The sequence below is a fragment of the Lampetra fluviatilis genome, chromosome 45 (assembly GCF_964198595.1).
Source record: "Lampetra fluviatilis chromosome 45, kcLamFluv1.1, whole genome shotgun sequence".
Classification (NCBI taxonomy): Eukaryota; Metazoa; Chordata; class Hyperoartia; order Petromyzontiformes; family Petromyzontidae; genus Lampetra; species Lampetra fluviatilis.
In genome coordinates this window covers 80,097-102,063 of record NC_136319.1, presented here as the reverse complement: position 1 = coordinate 102,063, position 21,967 = coordinate 80,097, and the positions used below count along the sequence as shown (strand labels likewise).

At 50.9% G+C, this 21,967-nt stretch overlaps 2 protein-coding genes across 2 annotated transcripts in view; both read left to right on the top strand.

Annotated features, from left to right (window-relative positions):
• LOC144947421 (uncharacterized) overlaps window positions 1–4,579 on the top strand; it is a 102,322-nt gene extending 97,743 nt beyond the window's left edge. The window contains exon 3 of the mRNA XM_078876670.1: window positions 4,244–4,579. Within this exon, the coding sequence (XP_078732796.1) occupies window positions 4,244–4,579 (336 nt within the window). The remainder of the gene's footprint in view (window positions 1–4,243) is intronic.
• A 587-nt stretch (window positions 4,580–5,166) lies between these two features.
• Window positions 5,167–21,967, top strand: part of LOC144947420 (chitin synthase chs-2-like) — a 34,914-nt gene continuing 18,113 nt past the window's right edge. Inside the window, exons 1-7 of the mRNA XM_078876669.1 lie at window positions 5,167–5,223; window positions 6,348–7,400; window positions 8,101–8,186; window positions 9,533–9,955; window positions 10,992–11,154; window positions 12,330–12,416; window positions 15,195–15,336. Of these exons, the coding sequence (XP_078732795.1) occupies window positions 5,167–5,223; window positions 6,348–7,400; window positions 8,101–8,186; window positions 9,533–9,955; window positions 10,992–11,154; window positions 12,330–12,416; window positions 15,195–15,336 (2,011 nt within the window). The remainder of the gene's footprint in view (window positions 5,224–6,347; window positions 7,401–8,100; window positions 8,187–9,532; window positions 9,956–10,991; window positions 11,155–12,329; window positions 12,417–15,194; window positions 15,337–21,967) is intronic.

The following is a 21,967-nucleotide window of genomic DNA, read 5'->3' as shown; positions in this document are numbered from 1 at the left end:
GCCGTCTCGGCTGGGAAAGGGTGATAAACCAATTCCGAACACATTATTAGGGCACCAAGGTGCATTTAACGATACGAGGGTGAACCGGCGTCCCTGCGCCCAACAACATTTAAAAAAGTCACCCATACAACAAGAATCACCACTTACATTAGGGCGCCCCTGCAGCGCAGTAACAACAGGGAAATAAACGAACGATCAAACGTTAACGAAACGGAAGAGATTTCGACCGCGTACGCGACGCGGGACCCCCTCCGCTTCCAGCGCATGATCCCCTTGCTTCCGGATGGACAGGAGGTGGTAGGCTCGAAGAAGAAGTAGGTTGTTGATGCTCGGTCACGTCCAGGGCAGGTCTCATTGGAGGGGGGCGGCTGGGGCCCCCTCAGCCCTCAGAACCTGTTCATCTGTAGGAGGCACAACACAGTCCCCCTTGGGATCAATGGATGTGACAATCGGCGTGGTCGGCTCGACGGAACCCGGCAGGTCAACTAGTGGGGATGAAGGGCCGACACGCGCGTCAACATAGGGTTTAAGCCGTGAGGAGTGGACATACCACCGCCGATTTTCGTACTGAACACGGATACTCTGCAAGTTCCGAACATCCACTAGTGTCACAGGCCCTCGCCACGGCCTGTGCAGCTTGGGGGATGTGCCCGCCGGTACCTGGGGGCAGTGGAGCCACGCCCGGTCCCCCACTGACCAAGACATGTGAGTATGCGATTGACGCGCATAACGTTCGTTCCTTGCCTGAGCACGGGCCGTCGCACACCGGGCAGCCTCTCGCGCCTCCGTCACTCGTCAAGCGAGTCACGCACGTGGTCAGGCAAGGAACGGGACGGTCGCTTACTCGGCTCACCCAATTGCACATCGATGGGCGGAACATTTTCACGGCCATACATCAAAAAGAATGGTGAGTATCCCGTGGACGTGTGTGGAACCATGCGGTAAGCCGCTAAGACGCCTCGTATGTGCAGGTCCCAATCGGTTTGCTTTTCACTGACCGTGTGACAAAGCATAGCCGAGAGGGTGCGGTTGAATCGTTCCACCATACCATCTGTTTGTGGGTGGTAAGGAGAAGTGCGAATTTTCTTCGTACCCAACGCGTCACAAACTTCCTTAAGCAATTTGGAAGAGAAATTCCGCCCTTGATCTGTGAGCAGCCTCTCAGGTGCCCCCTTGTCCATGACATACCCGTTCAAGAAAGCGTCGGTAATGGATGCTGCCGTCTGGTCGGGCAGAGGCCAGGCCATCGGCCATCGAGAAAAATATTCCACCCCGACGAGAAGGTATTTATTGCCCCTCGCCGACGGGGGAAACGGGCCCAGAATATCGAGAGCAACCAATTCGTTAATGCGGGACACCTCAATGGAACGTAACGGTGGTACATAGGGGTTCCGAGGCGGCTTCCTCTTTGCACAGTCCTGGCATGAGCGAATAAAGTCCTTGACGTCTGCCGTCATACCGGCCCAAAAGAAATCCTTCTGCAGCGCGGCCAAAGTCTTTTGGACACCGAGGTGCATCAACTTATCAGCGTGCAGAGCACGAAGCAGGTCGTAGCGAAGCGAAGTAGGCACCACCAAGCGTGGTCGGTCAGACAACTCGTCAGTACACATTAACAATCCCGACTTGCCTCGGAACATCTGCCATTTCCAACCCGCCAATTGAGATTTTTGTTTCCCTATCAATTTCCGTAGCGGAGACAGCGAGGCATCAGCCTCCTGCTCACGTAGCCAGACCGCGTGTGGTAGCCGTAAGATATCATCCGTGTCCACCGACCCTTGCTGGTCGTCCTCCTTCGCTTTCGCCCCTGCATCCTCATCCGCTATCGCCCCCATAACCGGACAAGGCGAGGTGGCTGGTGCCGCACAGCGGTGCGTGCCCGTCAGGCAAGTGCACTGAGGAAGGGGCGGCAGCCGTGAGAGCGCGTCAGCGTTCGTGTGACGGGTCCCCTTCCTGTATGTAATATCAAAGGAAAATTCCTGTAGCGATTCCAACCACCTAGCCAATTGGCCTGACGGTTGATCTAATTTCAAGGAGTATTGTAAAGCCGCATGATCTGAGCGAACTAGGAATTTCCGTCCATACAGGTACGGCCGGTACAATCGGACAAAGTGAACAATTGCCAAAAGTTCCCGTCTTGTCACACAATAGCGTGTTTCCGCAGGGGACAAAACCCGGCTGCCGTACGCCACTACTCGCTCTACCCCGTCCTTACGTTGCGACAAAACGGCCCCAATGCCGATATCACTAGCATCCGTATCGAGGATGAACGGCTGTGAGAAATCTGGGTAATCCAGCGTTGGCGCCGTGGCGAGGTGGTCCCGAAGTGCCATAAAAGATTTTTCCTCTTCCGCTCCCCATTTAAACCTTTGATTTTTGCCAGTCAGAATGTGTAATGGCTTTGCCAACGTCGCAACATTTTTAACGAAGTGGCGATAATAGGAAGCGAACCCAATAAACCGCCGAACATCTCTCACCGAAGTGGGTGTGGGCCACTCTCGTACACATTTCGTTTTCAGAGGGTCAGTGGATACGCCGTCCGAACTGACAATATGACCCAAGTAACGGACAGAGTGTTGCAGAAGGTGGCATTTTTTAGGTTTAAATTTAAGGTCAGCCGTACGCATTCTTTGAAAAACCGCCTCTAGACGTTGGAGGTGTTCTTCGAACGTGCGGCTGAAAACAATTATATCGTCAAGATATATGAGGCACGTTTCCCACTGCAGTCCCGTCAACACCAATTCCATGAGCCGCTGAAACGTCGCCGGTGCCGCATTCAAGCCCATAGGCAACCGATTAAATTCAAAGAGACCTTGCGGCGTGCGGAACGCCGTTTTCGCCTTCGACTCATCGTCGAGGGGAAGCTGCCAGAACCCCGAGGACAGGTCAAGGGTGGAAAAAAACTTAGCACCCGATAAAGCGTCCAACGAATCATCCATCCTCGGTAAGGGGTATGCATCTGCCACCGAAACTTTGTTTAACCGGCGGAAATCAACACAAAATCTTGTACCACCATCTTTCTTCTTTACCAGAACGACGGGCGCGGCCCAAGGGCTGTTGGACGGCGAAATGATGTCCGCCGCCAACAATTCATTTACCGCTCCGCGCACGTGATCCCTTTCCGCCGGGCTCATGCGATGAGGGTGCATACAAATGGGAGGCGTCGCACCGGTGTCAATATGGTGCAACAAAAGCGACGTGCGGCCGAGGTCCAAATCATTTTTACTGAAAACATCAGTGTACTGTATCAATAATGAACGCAGGGCGTTCCTTTGTTCGTTCGACAAGGAAGAATTTTCTCCGCACAAATCAGCGATCCAACGTTCTTGAGAGCGATCGTGTGGGGGCCTACCAGCGGGCATTCGTGCGCGCGGCGCTGCGTTGCAAGAGGCGAAGTCGGTAGTGGCGTGAGCTAACACCGACCCCTCCGGAACAATAACGCGGTCAGGTCCCCCATTTAACACCTGTATAAAAGGTGCTTGACCCGGTCGCACGATCGTTTGTGCCGCCGCTAAAGAAAAGGATTTAGATGCCGAATTCGATGGGGATAGCAGCACGCCTTCTGCACCCTTCCCCATTCGAAGGGGTTTACGATAACGCAACGGTATTAGCATCTGTGCTCCCGGTGGTACTTCTACCGTAGCAGCAACAATGGCAGTAACTGCATTACTTGCAGGCGCGCTGGCCAGCAAGAAAGGCAGGAACGCCATTCGACGACCCCCCGGCATTTCCAAACAGTCCTGGTCGACTCGTATTTTCAGCGGCATCCGACGCAGGAAATCAGTACCGAGTAAGCATGGAACAGCTAGCGAGCGAGAGATCAATACAGGTCCTGCGGCGGTAATATTCCCGATAGTGATGCTCACATCTGCCTGGCCACAGATACCCATGCTTCCCCCATTCGCGGCGACACACGCATCATTAACCTTACGTATCTGCGATGCAGGGATGGACAACAAATGAAAAATAACATCAGAAATGATGGTGGCCGACGCGCCCGTGTCCACCAAGATGCGCACATCAACGCCGTCGATGGTACCGCGTACCGTCGACGAGCCCGAAGCCGCAGCTACAACCCTGCGAGCCAATTTTTTCCACTGCGTAGCAGAGCGCGTAACTGTAGCGGGGGAAGTAAATTTTTCCTGAGGAGTGTGAGAATGAGTGCGAATGGAAGGGTGATGTGACAGGACCTGCCGGGTGTCCGATGTGTGCCGAATCGCCCGAGGTTGTTGCGGCTCCGCAGTAGGTGGAGGAGATGGAGGTCCCCTCGTCGGAGGAGGCGACAGTAGAGGTCGACAGCGGCAGTCACGGGCGAAATGGCCCCGTCTGCCGCACTTTAAGCACGCCGCCGACGTCGGCCGGCGGTCGGACGACCCGGCCCTTGCACGCGGACGGCCCATGTAGTTGCCACGCTGGTCGAGCAGCCGCCGTCCCGGAATCCCGTGCGAAACAGCAGCAGCCAGCATGTCGTCGTCGCCCGAGTCGTCGGAGCAGTGGACCACCAGTCGTGGAGACCACCCCAAAGGTGGCCCGTCGATCTCTGGTTTCCCCGTCCACGCCGCCATCTGGTCCCAACGCCTGATATTAAATTTTGCGTCCAGGCAGCGCGCCACCCATCGCGATGTAAGTGGTTCGTGGCCGCAAACTGGCAGCGAAATCTTGAGTTCCTGAGCCAACTCCAGCATACGGGAGAGGATGAGAGGATCCAAATGGTCGGCCGTCGCGTCGGGGTAGGCAGCCATGGCCAGCGCCATCAACGCCCCACGATAGGCCAACGGCGATTCCTCCGATGCTCGGCGACGTAACATAAATTTTCTGGTGGCCGACGTCGGTGGGTCATAGAATTCCGCCATCTCCGCGAACGCGTCCCGCAGTGTCTTCTTCTTGGCCGCCGGGATGGAACGGAAGACCCCCAGAGAAACATCGTCGAGCAGTGTAGGTAGCGCTCCCAGCGCTTCATCCTCCGTCCAATTGACGGATCTAAAAGCCGATTCAAAGCACCATGTGAAAGCACTCCAATCACCCCCGGCGATGAATTCTTTGATTTGTGGAAGGCGATGCCCGCGGTGGCAAGCGCGCGCCGCGGGCGTCTCCGACTGACGTTCCCGCTCTCCACCCGTATCAGGCAAAATGGCGGCCGGCGGCCGCGTGGCGGTAGGCGCGCCCAAAATGGCGGCCGACGGCTCCGGCGCAGCCGCTCCACCCAGAATGACGGCGTCCTCCCGCGTAGCAGAAGGAATGGCGGACGCAGGTTCTTTCACCGGACTCCTTCCCGCGGCGTCCAGTTGATCGGCAATCTGGCGGCCCGCGGCTGGTGAGGATGCCACCGCGGTCACCAGACTAAGCAGAATGGCGCGTAATGACTCGATCTGCTCCGCCATCAGCCGCCACTCGCCTTTTGTTCCTGCAGCGGTCGCATCTTCCGTCGGTCGACGCTGAGAGACGTCGAGAAGTACATTTTCAGCAGGCGGCATAGGGGCTGTAGCTCCCAACAGCTCATCTTCATCCGTCTCGACCTCCTCCTCCGATAGAGGCACAGGTAGGTTCTTTTTTCTGGGGTGCTTGGACATCTTGATGATCGTCCAAACAGTCGCAGAAGTACTTCTGACACCAATGTAATAATTCTCCGGAGACGGATTCGGAATCGGTCTTCTTTATTTTCACTTCACGGTACACTTGTTCCCACACGCTCCGTTGCTGGCAGACAACGGAGAGCGGCAGACTCCCACAACTCCCACCGCGCACGTGGCACCCGGAGCCCCGTTCGCGCGTGGCTCTCACCCCGTTCAGTTCCCCGTCTCCTCTCGATCATCCCTCTCTCCTCCCTCTTAATCCCTTCGTCACGTGGTCCCCCCAGCCAATCCTCCATGGGCAATCTCGACCGTTCTCGATGGTTCCCTGTCACTCCCGGGACCACGCCTCTTATCCGGATCCCCATTAGCTGGGGCCCCAATGGCTGGGCCAATCACCCCTGATGACATGCCGTGATCACGCCGGCCCCACGCTCCCTATCTCGACCCTTATTGGCTACAAGCAGGACCGGCAAGCCAATCCCCCACGTGAACCCACTATAGCTGTTATTACACATGCATTCCTTTTAAGGAGGTCTTGTTGACCAATGTGTTGAGTTTTGTTGTTAATCCACGCAGCTCCATCAGTTGTTTTTTTTCCCATGCCTCGCCAACGTTGAACAGCGCAGTTGTCACCTGTTTTGTACAAAGACGACAAAAAGGCCTCAAAAAAACAAACCACGCTAACCTCTGTGTTTGTTTGGTGTGTGTTTCACCATTCCAACAATCCTCAATCTCTCTATGTCTCAATGTCCTTGCGTTTGTTTCGGCGTCACCCAGAACTGCCTGCTGGAAGGCTTCATCGGCCTTGGCTCAGCGCTCATGGCCATCGTCGTCCTCCCGGCAGAGTCGGCGAACCTTCTCAGCAGCATCATCCTCCTCAACGGTGTCACCCTGGTGCCGAGCGCACTGCAGTTCGCCGGCAGGTGGACGCGAGGCAGGAAGCCGCCTCGGACGTCCAAGCTCCTGAGCCTGGCCTCCCTCTGCTGCTGTCTCGTCGCATTAGCGCTGTCGGTCGCCAAAGCGGCGTTAGTGGCGCCCGACGACGGCTCCACGGAGGCGGGAAGGTTCGCGCACCTGGCGCTGCTGCTGCTGAGCCTGCTGCTCGTGTCCCTGTCGTGGTGGGAGAATTTCCTGCCCGTCGGCTGGCTCCGGGGATTCCGCGACGCCGTCGGCGAATCGCGGAACCTCGCCGAGTTCTACGGCTCGCTGGTGCGCACGCTCATCATCGTGGCGGTCGTGCTGCTGGACGCGGGCGTCGAGGGCGAGTGGAGGAGCTTCAGCGCCATCAGCGGCATCGCGGAACACCACGAGAGCGTGGCGCTCGCCCTGGCTCTGTTAGGCGTGCAGGCGGGCGCCTCCATCCTCTGCAAGTGGCTCGCTAACGCCGCCTGCAAGATCCGCCAGCAGAGGAGCTGCTTCGCCGCGCCACTCTGCCTCGCCACGCCCGCCGCCCTAGCGGTCGTCTTCGCCCTCCACCTCGCGCTCGACGCCTCGGGTGACTCTCGCTACGACTGCGAGTCGGTCCGACTGTGGAACGGCTCCGAGCAGACGACGCCCGCAGCCGCCTCACTCTTCTATGACCGCACGGCCGCCGCCGTCTGCTCGTTCGTGGGTGCCGGCGAAGACACCGCGGTGGACGCCGTGGCCACGTTCGGCGCCGGGGCGCTTTGGTTTGCGGCGCTGCTGCTGGCCGCGGCACCCGCGTTGCGCCCGGATGGCGCGACGCGCATGGAGCGCACACGCGAGCTCTTCGTGCGCCGCACCCCGCAGCCCGCGTGTCTCGTCGCGGGGCTGCTGCTCAACCGTCGACAGCAGCAGGAGGAGGAGGTGGTGCTGGAGGAGAGGAGGTCGGTGTGTTGGTGTTGGTGCAGTGAATTGTACTTGCGTTTGTGACTATTAGTGTGTGTGTGACTAAGTGTTTCTGTGAGTAGGTCATGGCCTCCCCTTGCTCAAATTAGTAACTGGTATGGTGTGTAAACAGCACCACTGGGGAGACAAAGACGGCCGGGCGTGGTGTTGGCCACCCACCCGTTTGTGTGCAGTGCCAGCCTTCATAGGTGCTCGCTATCAGCACGTGCCCCAACAGTTTGGTCAGGGGAACTTTGTTTGCTGTATTTATGTGACGAGGTGTATGTGTGACTCGGTGTGTGTCTGTGTGACTGGCCATAAACTCCCTCAAGTCCCGTTTCTGGCTTCATCGGTGCTAGTCGCTAACAGCCCTTGCCCCAACAGTCTCTCAAGGCTCTATGGGCGATCTTTGTTTTTAGTTTGTGTTAGTCTGGCTTTGTCTATGTTTCGTGTTTTGGGTGTCGGAGGTTAAGTATGATCATATACTCAAAGCAGGATGTTTTTCTTTCTGTTTTTATTTCATAATGATGACGATTTGTGACGTTCGCCCTTCTGTTTTACAGACTGAAATATGTCTACCCCATAATGTCCAATGCATAAAACAGAGAACCGCGCTCTGCGATTTCCTCTCTTAATCTGAACATGATTTAATGTTCTCGTTGTATCCTCTAGCAATCAAAAGCAAGAGAGGGTGAAGATCTACCTGTGCGCAACCATGTGGCACGAGACCAAGGAGGAGATGACGAAGATCATCTCGTCCATCCTGAGGTGGTATATTCCCTATCGCCCAATTCCATCAAGCGGCCGGATCCCAAGGACCAACGTGGTTCTTCGCGAATGTGCAGATTGGGTGTGGTCACGTCATCGCGCACTTTAAAACGCCCTTCTGTGGCCGTCTGGAACACTCTTTCTTCTGATATTAGGAAGCAACTGGAGCTATGCACTTTTAAATAATCGATATTGACAACTAATTTCTTCAGAATTTATTTTTATGTTTAGATTGTTGTCCTTCCCCTGCACATTTTATTATCTTGGTTGGGTACGTATGGTGTGAAAGAAGTCCACCACACATACGTACATTCATTTCTGCAGGGCACCACAGCAGTCAGGCTACCACGCTACCGCGTCCCTTCAGCTCAACGAGATTTGAGGATATAAATCTAAACTGCACATTTAAAGTGTCCTGAAAAAAATAGATTATGATATATGCAGCAATGCATATGCCGATGAAAAAATGTTAAACAAAATAGAACCACATTACTGTGGCTCTTATTAGGACACTCTACAGCAATACCATATTACCATGTTGCATATCCGACCGTCATATTTCGACCTTGGACATTTAACCGCCCAACGCAGTGCAGTATTTGTGGGCGGTGTATTTTCAATTTTCTTTGGATGCTCATAAATATGACATCTTCACATGGAGCAGCGCGTTCCTAACCTCGAGAACATTTGCCTTCTTTCGAACGTCGCAGCTATTCAGCCGATCGTGTTTAACACGGACCGTTCTTTGTATGTGACCATTGAGCAATGTTTGTGAATTGTACAAGCTGTAGTCTTTCGAACTAACACGTGTAGGCTCCCGCAACAAAAAATATTATGATGCATGCTAATATTGAGAGCGTCGACAGGTGAGAGCCTGGACAGGTGAGAGTTTCAACCAGGTGAGATCCTGGACTGGTGAGAGCCTGGATAGGTGAAAGCCTGAACCAGGTGAGAGCCTGGACAGGTGAGACCCTTGAGAGACGAGAGCCTGGATCGGTGAGAGCCTGAATGGGTTAGAGTCTGCTTCTTGGTTGCTGCTGCGTGTGCAGCAGTGAGAGATACAGAGAGAGTTCCAGACGGCTGCTGACTGGTGCAGCTACAGAGAAACGCACTCATTCAGAAGCCGGTGCAGGCGTTGGGTAGAGGTCGTTGTGAGTTGAACTTAGTAGGATACGGTGGAAGTTTGCTGTGATCAGTGGGATGATAAAGGTAGAGGAAACTTGTCGGCGGGAGACCTTGGGAAAGCGCTCAATTGCAGAGGACAGCGTTGCTTTACCATGACCTTGACTCGATGGGGAGCGTGTGGCGGAATAACAATAACCACCCTCCCCCCTTGCCGCTGCCAGGCTGGACAGGAGTCAGCCGAAGGATCTCAACGTCGGTTCCCGCGGCGGAGGGAAGAAGAATGAGAAAAAGGAGGAGAAGATGAAGACGAAGGAGGAAAAGAAGACAGAGAAGAAGGATAATAAAAATGAAAAAGAACAAGGGAAGGAGGATCAGGATGGGAAGAAGGAGGAGAAGGAGAAAAAGAAAGAAGAGACGAAGAAGAAAAAAGAGAACGAGGAAAAGCAGAAGAAGGAGAAAAAGGAGGAGGAAAAGAAGGGGGAGAAGGAGAATAATCATAAGAAGGAGGAGAAGACGGTGAAGCGGGAACCGTACGACTTCTCGGCTCACATCTACTTCGACGACGCCTTCGAGAGGAAGGGAGATCGCATGGTGGTCAACCAGTTCGTGACCAGCCTCACGGACGTCATCGCCGAAGTGTGCCGGTCAGTGCACCGGATGTTATTTTGTGGTAGCACAAACTGACAATTGGCCGGCAAACAGAGACACTGTGGTGGGCGGTGTGATAAATGAGCATTCACGCACGTGTTGAATTGAGCAGGAAACCTCATCTGTTGAACTTTTTTCGCACTATACATAGCCAACCTTGCTGTAGAGCGCACTAGGCGCTTAACATAATTTACACAAAACTGTGCAGCACTGGGCAGAAAAAAGCAGACGGGCGTGGTGCTGGTCACCCACCCCCTCGTGTGCCTTGCCGGCCTTCATGGGTGATACTGGCTAACAGCCCTTACCCCCAACACTCTGTTGAAGGCTATACAGAGGGATTTTTGTCTTTTGTTCGTGCGTTGGTAAGAATTTAGGCAACGAGACGACTCACTCCGGGCGACCGAGGTCCTCGCCGTGGGTGTAGGAATCGAGCAGTGAAGTTCGTGGGAACAGTAACGATGGTTGCAGAAGTCGTAGCGATAGAAGTGAGATACGGAGGCGACTGACCAGCGGAGAGCGAGCGAGCGACTGGGAGATAATCGTTGAGTGCTGGATCATCAGTCACCCACGACTGCTGCTGCTTTACTCAATTCAGAATCAGAATATGTATTTATACTGCAGGAGGAATTCGATGAGCTACAAAACTGTATTTCACAGATGTCCAGCAGGGGCGGGTCAGACCGTTACCTCAACCAACAATACAAAAACACGATAGGAGTGCAAAGTATAGGACAGGTTAGCAGATCACAAATAAAACTAAACTCTTATTTTTTACCAAGTAAGACCCTATGAGGTATTAGCTTTTTTTAAGAAGCGCACTGGCCACAAATGATAGCGCAACGAAGTTTCTTTTCATGTGGAAATTTATAGCAGCAAAATAATCTAAATTATATTTTAAAAAATATTCGAGTGCAGCAGTGAGGTGGCAACTGGGGACTTCATCCAAGATATGACAGCAGTAGCAGCAGCAGCAATGCAACATAGTAATTGGGGCACGTCTTCTCTGTCGCTTGCGCTGCTGCTGATGTGAAGGTATTTTGAGAAAAACTCGAAGAATTCACAAGAGGCGCCCTCAATGGAGAGGATTCAGACGCCGTACGGAGCGCGACTCTCCTACAAACTCCCGCACGGCAACTCGCTGTGCGTGCACCTCAAGGACAAGGAGATGATCCGCCACCGCAAGCGCTGGTCCCAGGTATGTGCTGCTTCCCTGTGCTTCAGATCTTCTGCCCCAAAGCTCATTGGGCCACAAACCCTACAACCGCATCCACACACAGAGCATAGTAGCAGCAGCAACAGCTGATGTGCTTATACATGACGATGACGATTACGCACAATTGGAAAATTAAATATCTCAGTGTCCAGCGACGATACGTATGTATGTGGAACTTCTTCCGCACTGTACCTCACCAACCGTGCTAATCGGAGGTACAGAGAAGGATAAAACAAATAAACACAAAAAGCAGTTCTAAATAAATTAGTATCCAACCTAAATTTAAAAGTGCATAGCTTCAGCGCATTCCTAATATCGACAGTGGTCACCACCTGGAACAGAGTGACGGAACACACAACAACTCAACGCCTGATTCCCAACACGAAGGGTGAGGCATCATCACAGCAGCTACTCCTGACGCAATCATCTGGCTCGTCAACCACCTCGATGTAAAGTTACAACTCTCGCTGTTCGAGTCGACATCAGCATCAGCCGTACGAAGGGGAATGCAATAGCTCACGTCGATTGAAGCCATCTGTATGCTATCTCGAGAGTCATGCCCTCATATTGAAATTAAATCACGTGATTAATAATAATTAGTTTCACGTGCGAATCAGTGCACACCATAGAGACAAAGATACCCCGTATAGCCTCAGCAGGCTTTTGGGGGTAAGTGCTGTAAACGAGTTGCGCACAGCAGTGTTGTCCGTGACCGATTGTTCCCCGACTCGATTGATTTGGTGTTGAGTGCTATGAGGATGATGATGACTGCACCATGGTTGTTATCGATGTATCACAGCAATCTCAAGCCGATACTCATTTGCGTGTTGTTCTATTGCCTTCTGTCCACGACTTGGGGGGGAGGGGGAGGTTGGTGGCGCTGTTGAGTTACACTTGGGCAGCATGCGCCGTCATGGCCATTGGGTCGAGAATAATAACGGAGCGGCAGCCAAAAAATGGAATGCATCGCGGAGGGGTGTCTGCCGGGGAGATGGAGCGATGGAATCAGTCGGTAATGGAGGTGCTGGGTGGATAACGACTCAGAATCTCATGAAACATCGCGACGACTTGGGTAGGTCTTAATCCAGTAGTGGATCGATCACGGCTGCTGCTTATGATGATTGTTGTTATTAAAGCCCTTGACGTGTTCTGTACAGGTGATGTACTTGTACTACCTCCTTGGCTGGAAGATCTACCGCAAGATCCACACAGTTAAGAAAGATGAACAAGAGGAATGGGTGGAGGTAAGGATCTTGTAAACTGCAAAGACAACGACGCCTCATATATCCGTTAACAGACTGTTGAGGCAAGTGCTTTTAGCGAGCACCTGTTAAGGGTGGGATGGCACGCGAGCGGGTCGTGTGTCCAACACCACGCCCATCTGCCTTTGTCTCGCCAGTGCTAATGTTTACTCATTTAAGGCTAAGCCGACCTAGGGGAGGCCACTATCCACTTCCACTTAGCAGTATACATGGGTAGGCCCTGCACATTCCGTGGATGGACAGTTCGCGTGCGGTGGGGGAGAGTGTGAGTACTCACACCATATCCCACGGCACACGAACCGCACGCAAACTGCCCATCCAGGGAATGTGCAGGGCCTACCCATTTATACTTCTCCAAAGAGTGTGGAAGTGTAGGCCAAATACACCCTGCTAGGGTGCCGCCGTGGCGAGATGTTAACTACCTCGCTTGGTATGCAGGAGGTACTGCATTCGATCCCGACCCTGACGCCTGCATATTTTAAGTGTACCTGTCTCTCTCCCCTTGGCCGCATGGATATTTCTCTGGGCCCTTCGGTTTTTCCCTCCACATTTAGAATCAACATCATGCATTTCGTGTATTTGGCTGCTATAAATATCCAAGTAATAATCCACTTTGTTGAGCTATCATTTGTGATAGCCAGGTCGCTTCTGAAAAGAGCTAATTGCTCAGTGGGTCTTGCCTAGTAAATTTAAATTGTTTCGTTTGTTAGAGGGTCTCTCTCTCTCGGGCTCTCTCTCCGGGTCGAGGCCCAGTCATAGCGTGCACTACGCGTGTCTGTGCATGCAGAGTCGGCATGATTAGAAGTATATCTTTGGTTGCCTTTCTGGCACAATCTGTCACTCAATGCGCCATCATTACGTTGATACTCAAAATAGTGTAGTGGGTTCCACGGAAGCACACACTTGAACTCGGAGGCAACACGTTTATTCTCACATCCCAACAGGGTAACTACGTAAACATACAGCAAGTTAACTAGACTACAATGGGTAACTAGACCACAACGGGGTAACTACATAACCGGGTCAGTCAGTAGCACACTGCCTGACCCACGATGCCGAGCGTAAAGACTGACGACCGAGGACCGTGGATCGAAGAGGCGTAGCACCGACGGGTTCAATTCCAACAGACAGCCCGGATCGGCTCTCGGGACCTTCCTTTTATGCCCCTGAGCGTGGCCTGGCTCTGCCCTCGGCCACGCCACCTTCTGGATATTACCAGAAGGTTCTGGGCCATATATCACGTGTCCCTCTCGCTACCTTTTGGCCCCCCTCATTATCCTGTCCTGGTCACGTGCCCACTTGGGTTCACCTAGACTGTCACGTCCTCAACTGCCCTCTCTCTGACAGTCACCATTAGCATGCCCCGTAGGACCCCCTTCCATGCCACACATACTCTGGTGCCAGAGAGAGGCTCTAACACGCACAGTTCCCCTCTTCTGTCAGTATCTGGCGCTAAACGCCGTAGTGACTCAATATAAGTCACTACAATAGCAATATAACTTCTAATACAATAAAATATATATACACTTATTACAGTTGTTTAAAATATAAGTGTAAAATAGGTTTGCGGCTGAAATTGTGTTGTATTTATGTTTAACTTCTTTCACACCGTACATAGCCAACCGTGCTAATCGGAGGTGCGGGGGCAGGACAACAAACCAAACACAAAAAGCAGTTCTAGAGAATGTAGATTTCAATCTAATTGATGATTTAAAAGTGCAAACCTCTAGTTTCTTCCTAATATCGGAAGGAAGAGCGTTCCAGACGACCGTAGAAGCGCATCTGAAAGCGCGAGATGCAGTGCCCGTCTTTGTTCCATGGCTCGCCCAAAGCCTCTGCTGCGAGGATGACCGGAGTTAGTTGTCGTTGTACGCAAGCGAAAAGAGCCGCTTTGTTGCTGTTGAGGTGTCACTGTTAATGAAGTGACGATAGAGTCGAGTGTGCGCACCGCTTTGGGGAGGTTGTTTCCAGAGGTTGTAGTGCTGCAGATGACAACGATCTCTCAACTCACGTGGTTGTTATTAGGAATCCACTGGAGCTATGCACTTTTAAATCATCTATTTTGAACACTCATTTCTGTGAAATGCGGTTTGTGTTTAGTTTGTTATCTTTTCCTGACGAACATGGTTGGCTACATACGATGTGAAAGAAGTCATACATACATGCAATATACATACAGCTAAGGCCGTATCCATGGTGTCAACATTAGGAGGGACCAAGTCTTCCAGGGGGTCTGGAGGTCTCCCCCAGAAAAAAATCTAAATTTGAAAACTCATTTCCTGCCATTTCCTGCCTAAAATATTAAAAAATTCACTCACACATAGGATGGACTTTTTATTTATTTTTTACAATAATGTCTAATAGTGTATTGTATTCCATTGCTGTTTTTTTCGTATTTACCTTTTCTTGTTTCAGTGTATGTAATGGCAAAGATTAAGGATTAATAAAGTACAACTATAACCACAATCATATAAACAGGAATCTATTTTATAGCAATATATATATTGGGGGGGACATTTTGAGCATATTTGAATATGGGGGGGGGGTGTGTGTGTCCCCCAATATATTTTATAATTACGGCCTTGCATACAGCATAATTACGTTGTGTGTTTGGGTGTTAGAGGTTAGAGAAGGAGCGTTGGGGTTGAGGAGCTAAGTGAGCGGCTGCTTTGCTTGCTTGCTCTGTACGAGGTCGCGGCTGTAATGCCACCGCTGTTGCTGATCTCTCTCCGTGCCACTACTCCCCGTTCACCGCCGCAGAGGAAGAAGCGCAACACCTACGTGCTGGCCTTGGACGGAGACACGGACTTCTACCCCTCGGCGCTCTCCATGCTGGTCGACCGACTCACGAGGGACCCCACCGTTGGCGCCGCCTGCGGGAGAATTCACCCGACGGGCGTGGGTGCGTAGACAGCTGTGGTGTGTGTGGTGCAGGATGTGTGTGTGTCTGTGGTGCAGGATGTGTGTGTGGTGCAGGATGAGTGTGTATGTGGTGTAAGGATGCGCATGTGTGTGGTGCAGGATGTGTGTGTGTTGGGCAGAGTGGTAGTGCATCACAAATCACTATTTAATTCCATCAAAAAAGTAACCTGCAGCGCCACACCTATTACCATCATTAGGGGAAAAAACGGTGATCCAATCTCTGACCCCCAGGAACAGGTTTGCAGATTTGCTGAGCATTTCTGTGAGGTCCTGGGGGAGGGGAAATCCCTCAGCCAGGAAAACATCATAGCCCAAAGTGGGGATAACCCTGCTAGGGCTGCGGTGCCGCAAATATTGGAAGAGGTCACCCCCTGTGAGTGGCTGGCTGAGGTGCCATCTGTTGAGGAAGTACTGAAGGCGATCCGGAGTCTGAGACCAGGGAAGGCACCGGGCAGAGATGATCTCCCAAGCAAAATGCTCAGGGAGGGTGGCGTTTGTACACAGACTGCCCTATATGACATCATACCAACAGTCTGGACCACTGGATGGGTTCCGCAGGATTCCCCCTCTTTAAGAAGGGGGACCACACAGACTGTAAAAACTACAGGGGCATCTCACTCCTCAGTGTGCCGGGAAAGGTACTGGCAAGGATTATTCAACATCGCCTTGCTAGGCACGCTGAGGAGAGGCTTGCGGAGCCCCAATGCGGTTTCAGGAAAGGGCGGTCCTGCACAGATGCCATATTTTCTGTCCATCTGCTACAGCAGAGGTGTAGGGAATTCCAACAAGACCTACATCTCTGCTTTATTGACCTGGTCAAGGCCTATGATACCATCAGTAGGCCTGGGCTCTGGGTTGTTCTTCATGCTTTCGGAGTCCCTGACCCTCTGCTCACGATCATTAAGGACCTTCATGATGGTGAGCGGGCCCGGGTAAAACTACGTGGCCGGGAGTCAGAGCCTTTCCCTGTACACCTGGGGGTGCGACAGGGATGTCCTCTGGCTCCCACATTATTTAACATCTATTTTGACCGCGTAGTTCGTGAAGCCTTCAATAGCTGTACCGGGGGAATTTCCATCTGGTACAGATATAATGGGAGGCTGATCGACGCCCGGGTGCGATCAAGGGATGGCTCCCTATTGGTCAACCACGTTATGTATGCCGATGATTTGGTAATAGCTGCTCATTCAGAAGACGAGTTGGAGAAGCTCCTGCTGAGACTGGAGCGTGCCGCTAAGAGGTGGGGCCTTACCATCAGCCCCACCAAAACTAAGCACCTGGGTATTTTGTACCATCGGACACTCCACCCCCACAACTCCCAATCGGCAATGGGGCGGTAGTGGAGAGAGTGGAGAGTTTCCCATACTTGGGCAGTGTGCTTATGACCGGCTCCAGTTTAACAGCAGAGGTCTCACTCCGATTCAGTCGAGCGGCAATATACTTTCATCGGTTGCGTAATGCTGTGTGGAAGCAACCTGGTCTGTCGCTCCACACGAAGCTTCAGGTTTTCTCAGTCACAGTCGTTCCCTCCCTTCTCTACGCTTGCGAAACGTGGACCCCCCTAATGGAGCATCTTCGCCGGTTGGAAACATTTAGGCTGGCCTGCCTACGATCCATCCTGGGTTTAACCAGGCTGGATTGTGTGAGGAGCTCACAGATCCTTGAAAGATCTGGGAAAAGTCCCATCGGTGAGCTCCTCCTGCAGGCAAGGCTGCGTTGGCTGGGTCATGTAGCCCGCATGCCCAGCCACCGCATGCCTAAACAGCTTTTGTTCGGCCGGATCGAGGGGGCTAAACGGGCGCGGCACGGGCTAGAGAAGAGATGGAGTGATGTGGTACAGGAAGACGTTTAGCTGAGTGGACTTGCCGATGACTGGTGCCAGCGGTGTCAAGATCGGCCTCTGTGGAGGAGGCTCGTGAAGGACGCTACTGGGCAGTTGGAGGCAGTTGCCCTCCAACAACAACGGAGGGCGGAGGAGCAACGCTCACAACAACGAGCGGAGCGCCGGGTGGCTGAAGCATAGCAAGTTGGCACAGTAGGGGGCACAGGTGGTGCATCAGCCAGTCATCTCGGTCATCTCGGTCAGTCGACCCGTGGCACCTGGGTCTGCCCCGTGACCTCCTGCCAGCGGGCGTTCGATACTTCACGTGGCCTCAAGGTGCACATGGCCTGGCACAAGCGTCGTGGTGACGTCACCGCCACTTAGTGGCGAATGGCGGTTGTTGTTGTTGTTATTGTGGTAGTGCAGTGGTTATCACAATGTGCTATGAACCTAGCGACCCAAGTTTGACTCCCGCTCAAGGTCAACACCGGTGACGATTATCTGAACCCGTACAGCGGCTCCCCTAGGTAAACTCAGCCTCAAATTATAACCTGGTACGATGTTTAAATATCGCCCCTGGGGAGACAAAGGCAGCCGGGCATGGTGCTGGCCACCCACCCCCTCGGTGTGCCGTGCTGGCCTTCATAGGCGCTTCTCGTGGACAGCACTTGCTCCAACAGTCTGCTCAGGCTACACAGGGGATCTTTGTCTTTGGTGCGGAATCTCACCAGATCTCAGCAGCGCCGAGCCTGGACAGCGCTTGAGAATGGGTGCGTGTGGATGCCAGATCTGTACAGCGTGATTATAATTGTTTGCAGGTTATTGAAGTGTGAAACCCATAAGAGTGTTCTGGGCGGGGAAATCAATGCCCCCCCCACTTCCTGGTCGTGCCACACAATTTGACTGTGCGAACCGCATGCTCGCCACACTCACTGCCCGCCCCGCACGTTTTATTGCTCTGTGTTTTATTACTCGGCTTTTCATTGCTCGGCGTATGAACTTCAGCACCATGAATGCTTTAGCCTCTTTTAAAGTCCTGCAGTAAAAAAGGCATTCAAACCAATCAGATTACGCACAACCGTTGCAGGTCGGAATTAAGCCTTCAACAATTAATTCCCATCAGGTTATCGTTGATGTAAATGGTAAACATGCAAATTGCAGTGGCCTAGGGTGTCCCTGATGCAATCCTCACACAAGATTCACTCTCAGTGCACATGATCTCAAATGTCACACTTAACTTCTAATTTAGCAATCTTTGGAAGAACGTAATCAACCAGGCTATGCGTTAATTGTGTGTTGACCAACTCTCTGTGTTGCATTGCATTACTTTTCCAAATTTTACTAAGTTTGTTTTATTAAGTTAATTTTCTCTCTCTGTGTCTCGGTGTTGTCTCTCTAGTATTTCCTGCAATCACGAAAGCTCCAAAGCTCTCATTGACATGCTAAATTATCTACCCCCCCCCCTCTCTCTCTGCCCCCCTCTCTCTCTATGTAAGTCCTCGACACAGAGGCGTTGTTTCTCTGTGTGCCTCTTTGGAAGAACGTAATCAACCAAGTAGGGTGTTGACTGTTATGTTAGCTGACTCTCTGTGTTGTATTGCATTCTATTTCTATGTTTACTAGGTTTGTTTTTTCTAATTCATTCGTATCTGATGATGATTGCTTGTGTTGCAATCGAAACGTCGTATTCTATTATTATTATTTTCTTTTTACGTGACTTTACCGAAAGAACTATAAAGTAATTCCTTGCAGTCACGAAAGCTCCAAATCAATCTTACTGGCTGTGTCGGATGGAGGAGGGTTACGACACATGTATACTCATGCGATCTAACCCAAAAACCTTTATTGTGAATAACAGAACGCCGTTGCTACCACAACTACTCAGGATGTTTATATAAAGTTAAATAAACACACACGTAAGCACGGTGGAAGGATTGTAATTAAATCAACACGCATCCACCACAGCAGTGCCGAGTGGACATTGAGCAGAATTGTTATATCATGAAGTGGTCAGAGAAAATCCACCACCACCGCTAGTAATGGAAGTTTTTAACTTTACATAACTCAAATTGAATACCAAAATACTGCAAAGACTTCGGAGTACATTGCGCAAATCCTATAGAATTGTTGAGTGAAATCAATATCATTATTATCAGCCGTGGTCAATCCACTGCGGGATGAAGGCCTCCCCAAGTCGTCGCCATCTCTCACGACTCTGCGATGTAATAATCCAACACATCGCCAACCTTGGTAATCGTCCAGCCTTCCTGGCCAGCTGGCTCCCAAACATAATATTTAAATAGATGGCCATAACCTGTACTATTCCCTTAGAGGTTAGGTGCCCAAAAAACAAAGGTTGTCACTTAAATCTGCCAGGAGAGCTAGCAGTGGGCATGAGCTGGTACGTGCCATGCTGAGCCGAGACAGACCGCAGGCTGACTAACACCAAATTTACTACGTGGCACGCACGAATATCCAATCTCGATGCTTTAATGGCACAATTCAAATGTCCTTCGTTTATTGAGTGGTCAAGCCAGGCGGGACCGGCGTTGGGCTAGGACACAAACCCCACTTTTCACCCAGGAAATCGAAGAACACAGATTTATCCACCTCTTGACTCATGGTTATAACAGAAATCCCATCTATTTATGAATGCACAATTTTAAATAAATGAATAACAAATACGCAATGTGCGACTGTGCCAACTGCATGCTCGCCACACTCACTGCCCGCCCCGCACGTTGTATTGCTCGGTGTTTAATTGCTCGGCTTTTTATTGCTCGGCGTATGAACTTCAGCACCGTGAATGCTTTCGCCTCTTTTAAAGTCCTGCGGTAAAAAGGCATTCAAACCAATCAGATTACGCACAACCGTTGCAGGTCGGAATTAAGCCTTCAACGATTAATTCCCATCAGGTTATCGTTGATGTAAATGGTAAACATGCAAATTGCAGTGGCCTAAGGTGTCCCTGATGCAATCCTCACACAAGATTCACTTTCAGTGCACATGATCTCAAATCATGGGACCTCCTTTGCCAGTTTTAAAATATACTAATAGGGTTTTTCCCCTTTTTTCTGGAAACAAAACTGACACCTTTTGCAAGGAATCATGCTTACATTAACCACAATACTTGCAGTCAAATGCAAACAAAAAACAATACTCTGGTAATTTATGCATTGTCTTTGAAACTGATTGGTCCACACCAGAGACAGCTTTCTTTGGAGCCTAGTCTCATATGGTGTTCGACCAGATGACGCCAAAAGGCGCACAGTTCAAAGACAACGCACTACCAGAGTAATGAGAGCTCGGGGTGAGCAGCTACATCATGGGACCTCCTTTGCCAGTACCAAAATATACTAATAGGGGTTTTGCCATTTTTTCTGGCAACAAAACTGACACCTTTTGCAAAGAATCATGATTACCAATCAGTTTCAAAGACAATGCATAAACTATCAGAGTATTGTTTTTTTTTGCATTTGACTGCAAGTATTGTGGTTAATGTAAGCATGATTCCTTGCAAAAGGTGTCAGTTTTGTTGCCAGAAAAAAAGGGGAAAACCCCTATTAGTATGATCTCAAATGTCACACTTAACTTCTAATTTAGCAATTTTTGGAAGAACGTCATCAACCAGGCTATGCTTTAATTGTGTGTTGACCGACTCTCTGTGTTGCATTGCATTACTTTCCCAAATTTTACTAAGTTTGTTTTATTAAGTTTATTTTCTCTCTTTGCGTCTCTGTGTTGTCTCTCTAGTATTTCCTGCAATCACGAAAGCTCCAAAGCTCTCATTGACATGCTAAATTCTCTACCCCCCCCCCCTCTTTCTCTCTGCCCCCCTCTCTCTCTATGTAAGTCCTCGACACAGAGTCGTTGTTTCTCTGTGTGCCTCTTTGGAAGAACGTAATCAACCAAGTAGGGTGTTGACTGTTATGTTAGCTGACTCTCTGTGTTGTATTGCATTCTATTTCTAAGTTTACTAGGTTTGTTTTTTCTCATTCATTCGTATCTGATGATGATTGCTTGTGTTGCAATCGAAACGTCGTATTCTATTGTTATTTTTTTCTACGTGACTTTACCGAAAGAACCAAAAAGTTATTCCTGCAGTCACGAAAGCTCCAAATCAAGCTTACTGGCTGTGTCGGATGGAGGAGGGTTACGACACATTTATGCTTATGCGATCTAACCCAAAAACCTTTATTGTGAATAACAGAACGCCGTTGCTACCACAACTAGATAAAGTTAAATAAACACACACGTAAGCACGGTGGAAGGATTGTAATTAAATCAACACGCATCCACCACAGCAGTGCCCAGTGGACATTGAGCAGAATTGTTATATCATGAAGTGGTCAGAGAAAATCCACCACCACCGCTAGTAATGGAAGTTTTTAACTTTACATAACTCAAATTGAATACCAAAATACTGCAAAGACTTCGGAGTACATTGCGCAAATCCTATAGAATTGTTGAGTGAAATCAATATCATTATTATCAGCCGTGGTCAATCCACTGCGGGATGAAGGCCTCCCCAAGTCGTCGCCATCTCTCACGACTCTGCGATGTAATAATCCAACACATCGCCAACCTTGGTAATCGTCCAACCTTCCTGGCCAGCTGGCTCCCAAACATAATATTTAAATAGATGGCCATAACCTGTACTATTCCCTTAGAGGTTAGGTGACCAAAAAACAAAGGCTGTCACTGAAATTTGCCAGGAGAGCTAGCAGTGGGCATGAGCTGGTACGTGCCATGCTGAGCCGAGGCAGACCGCAGGCTGACTAACACCAAA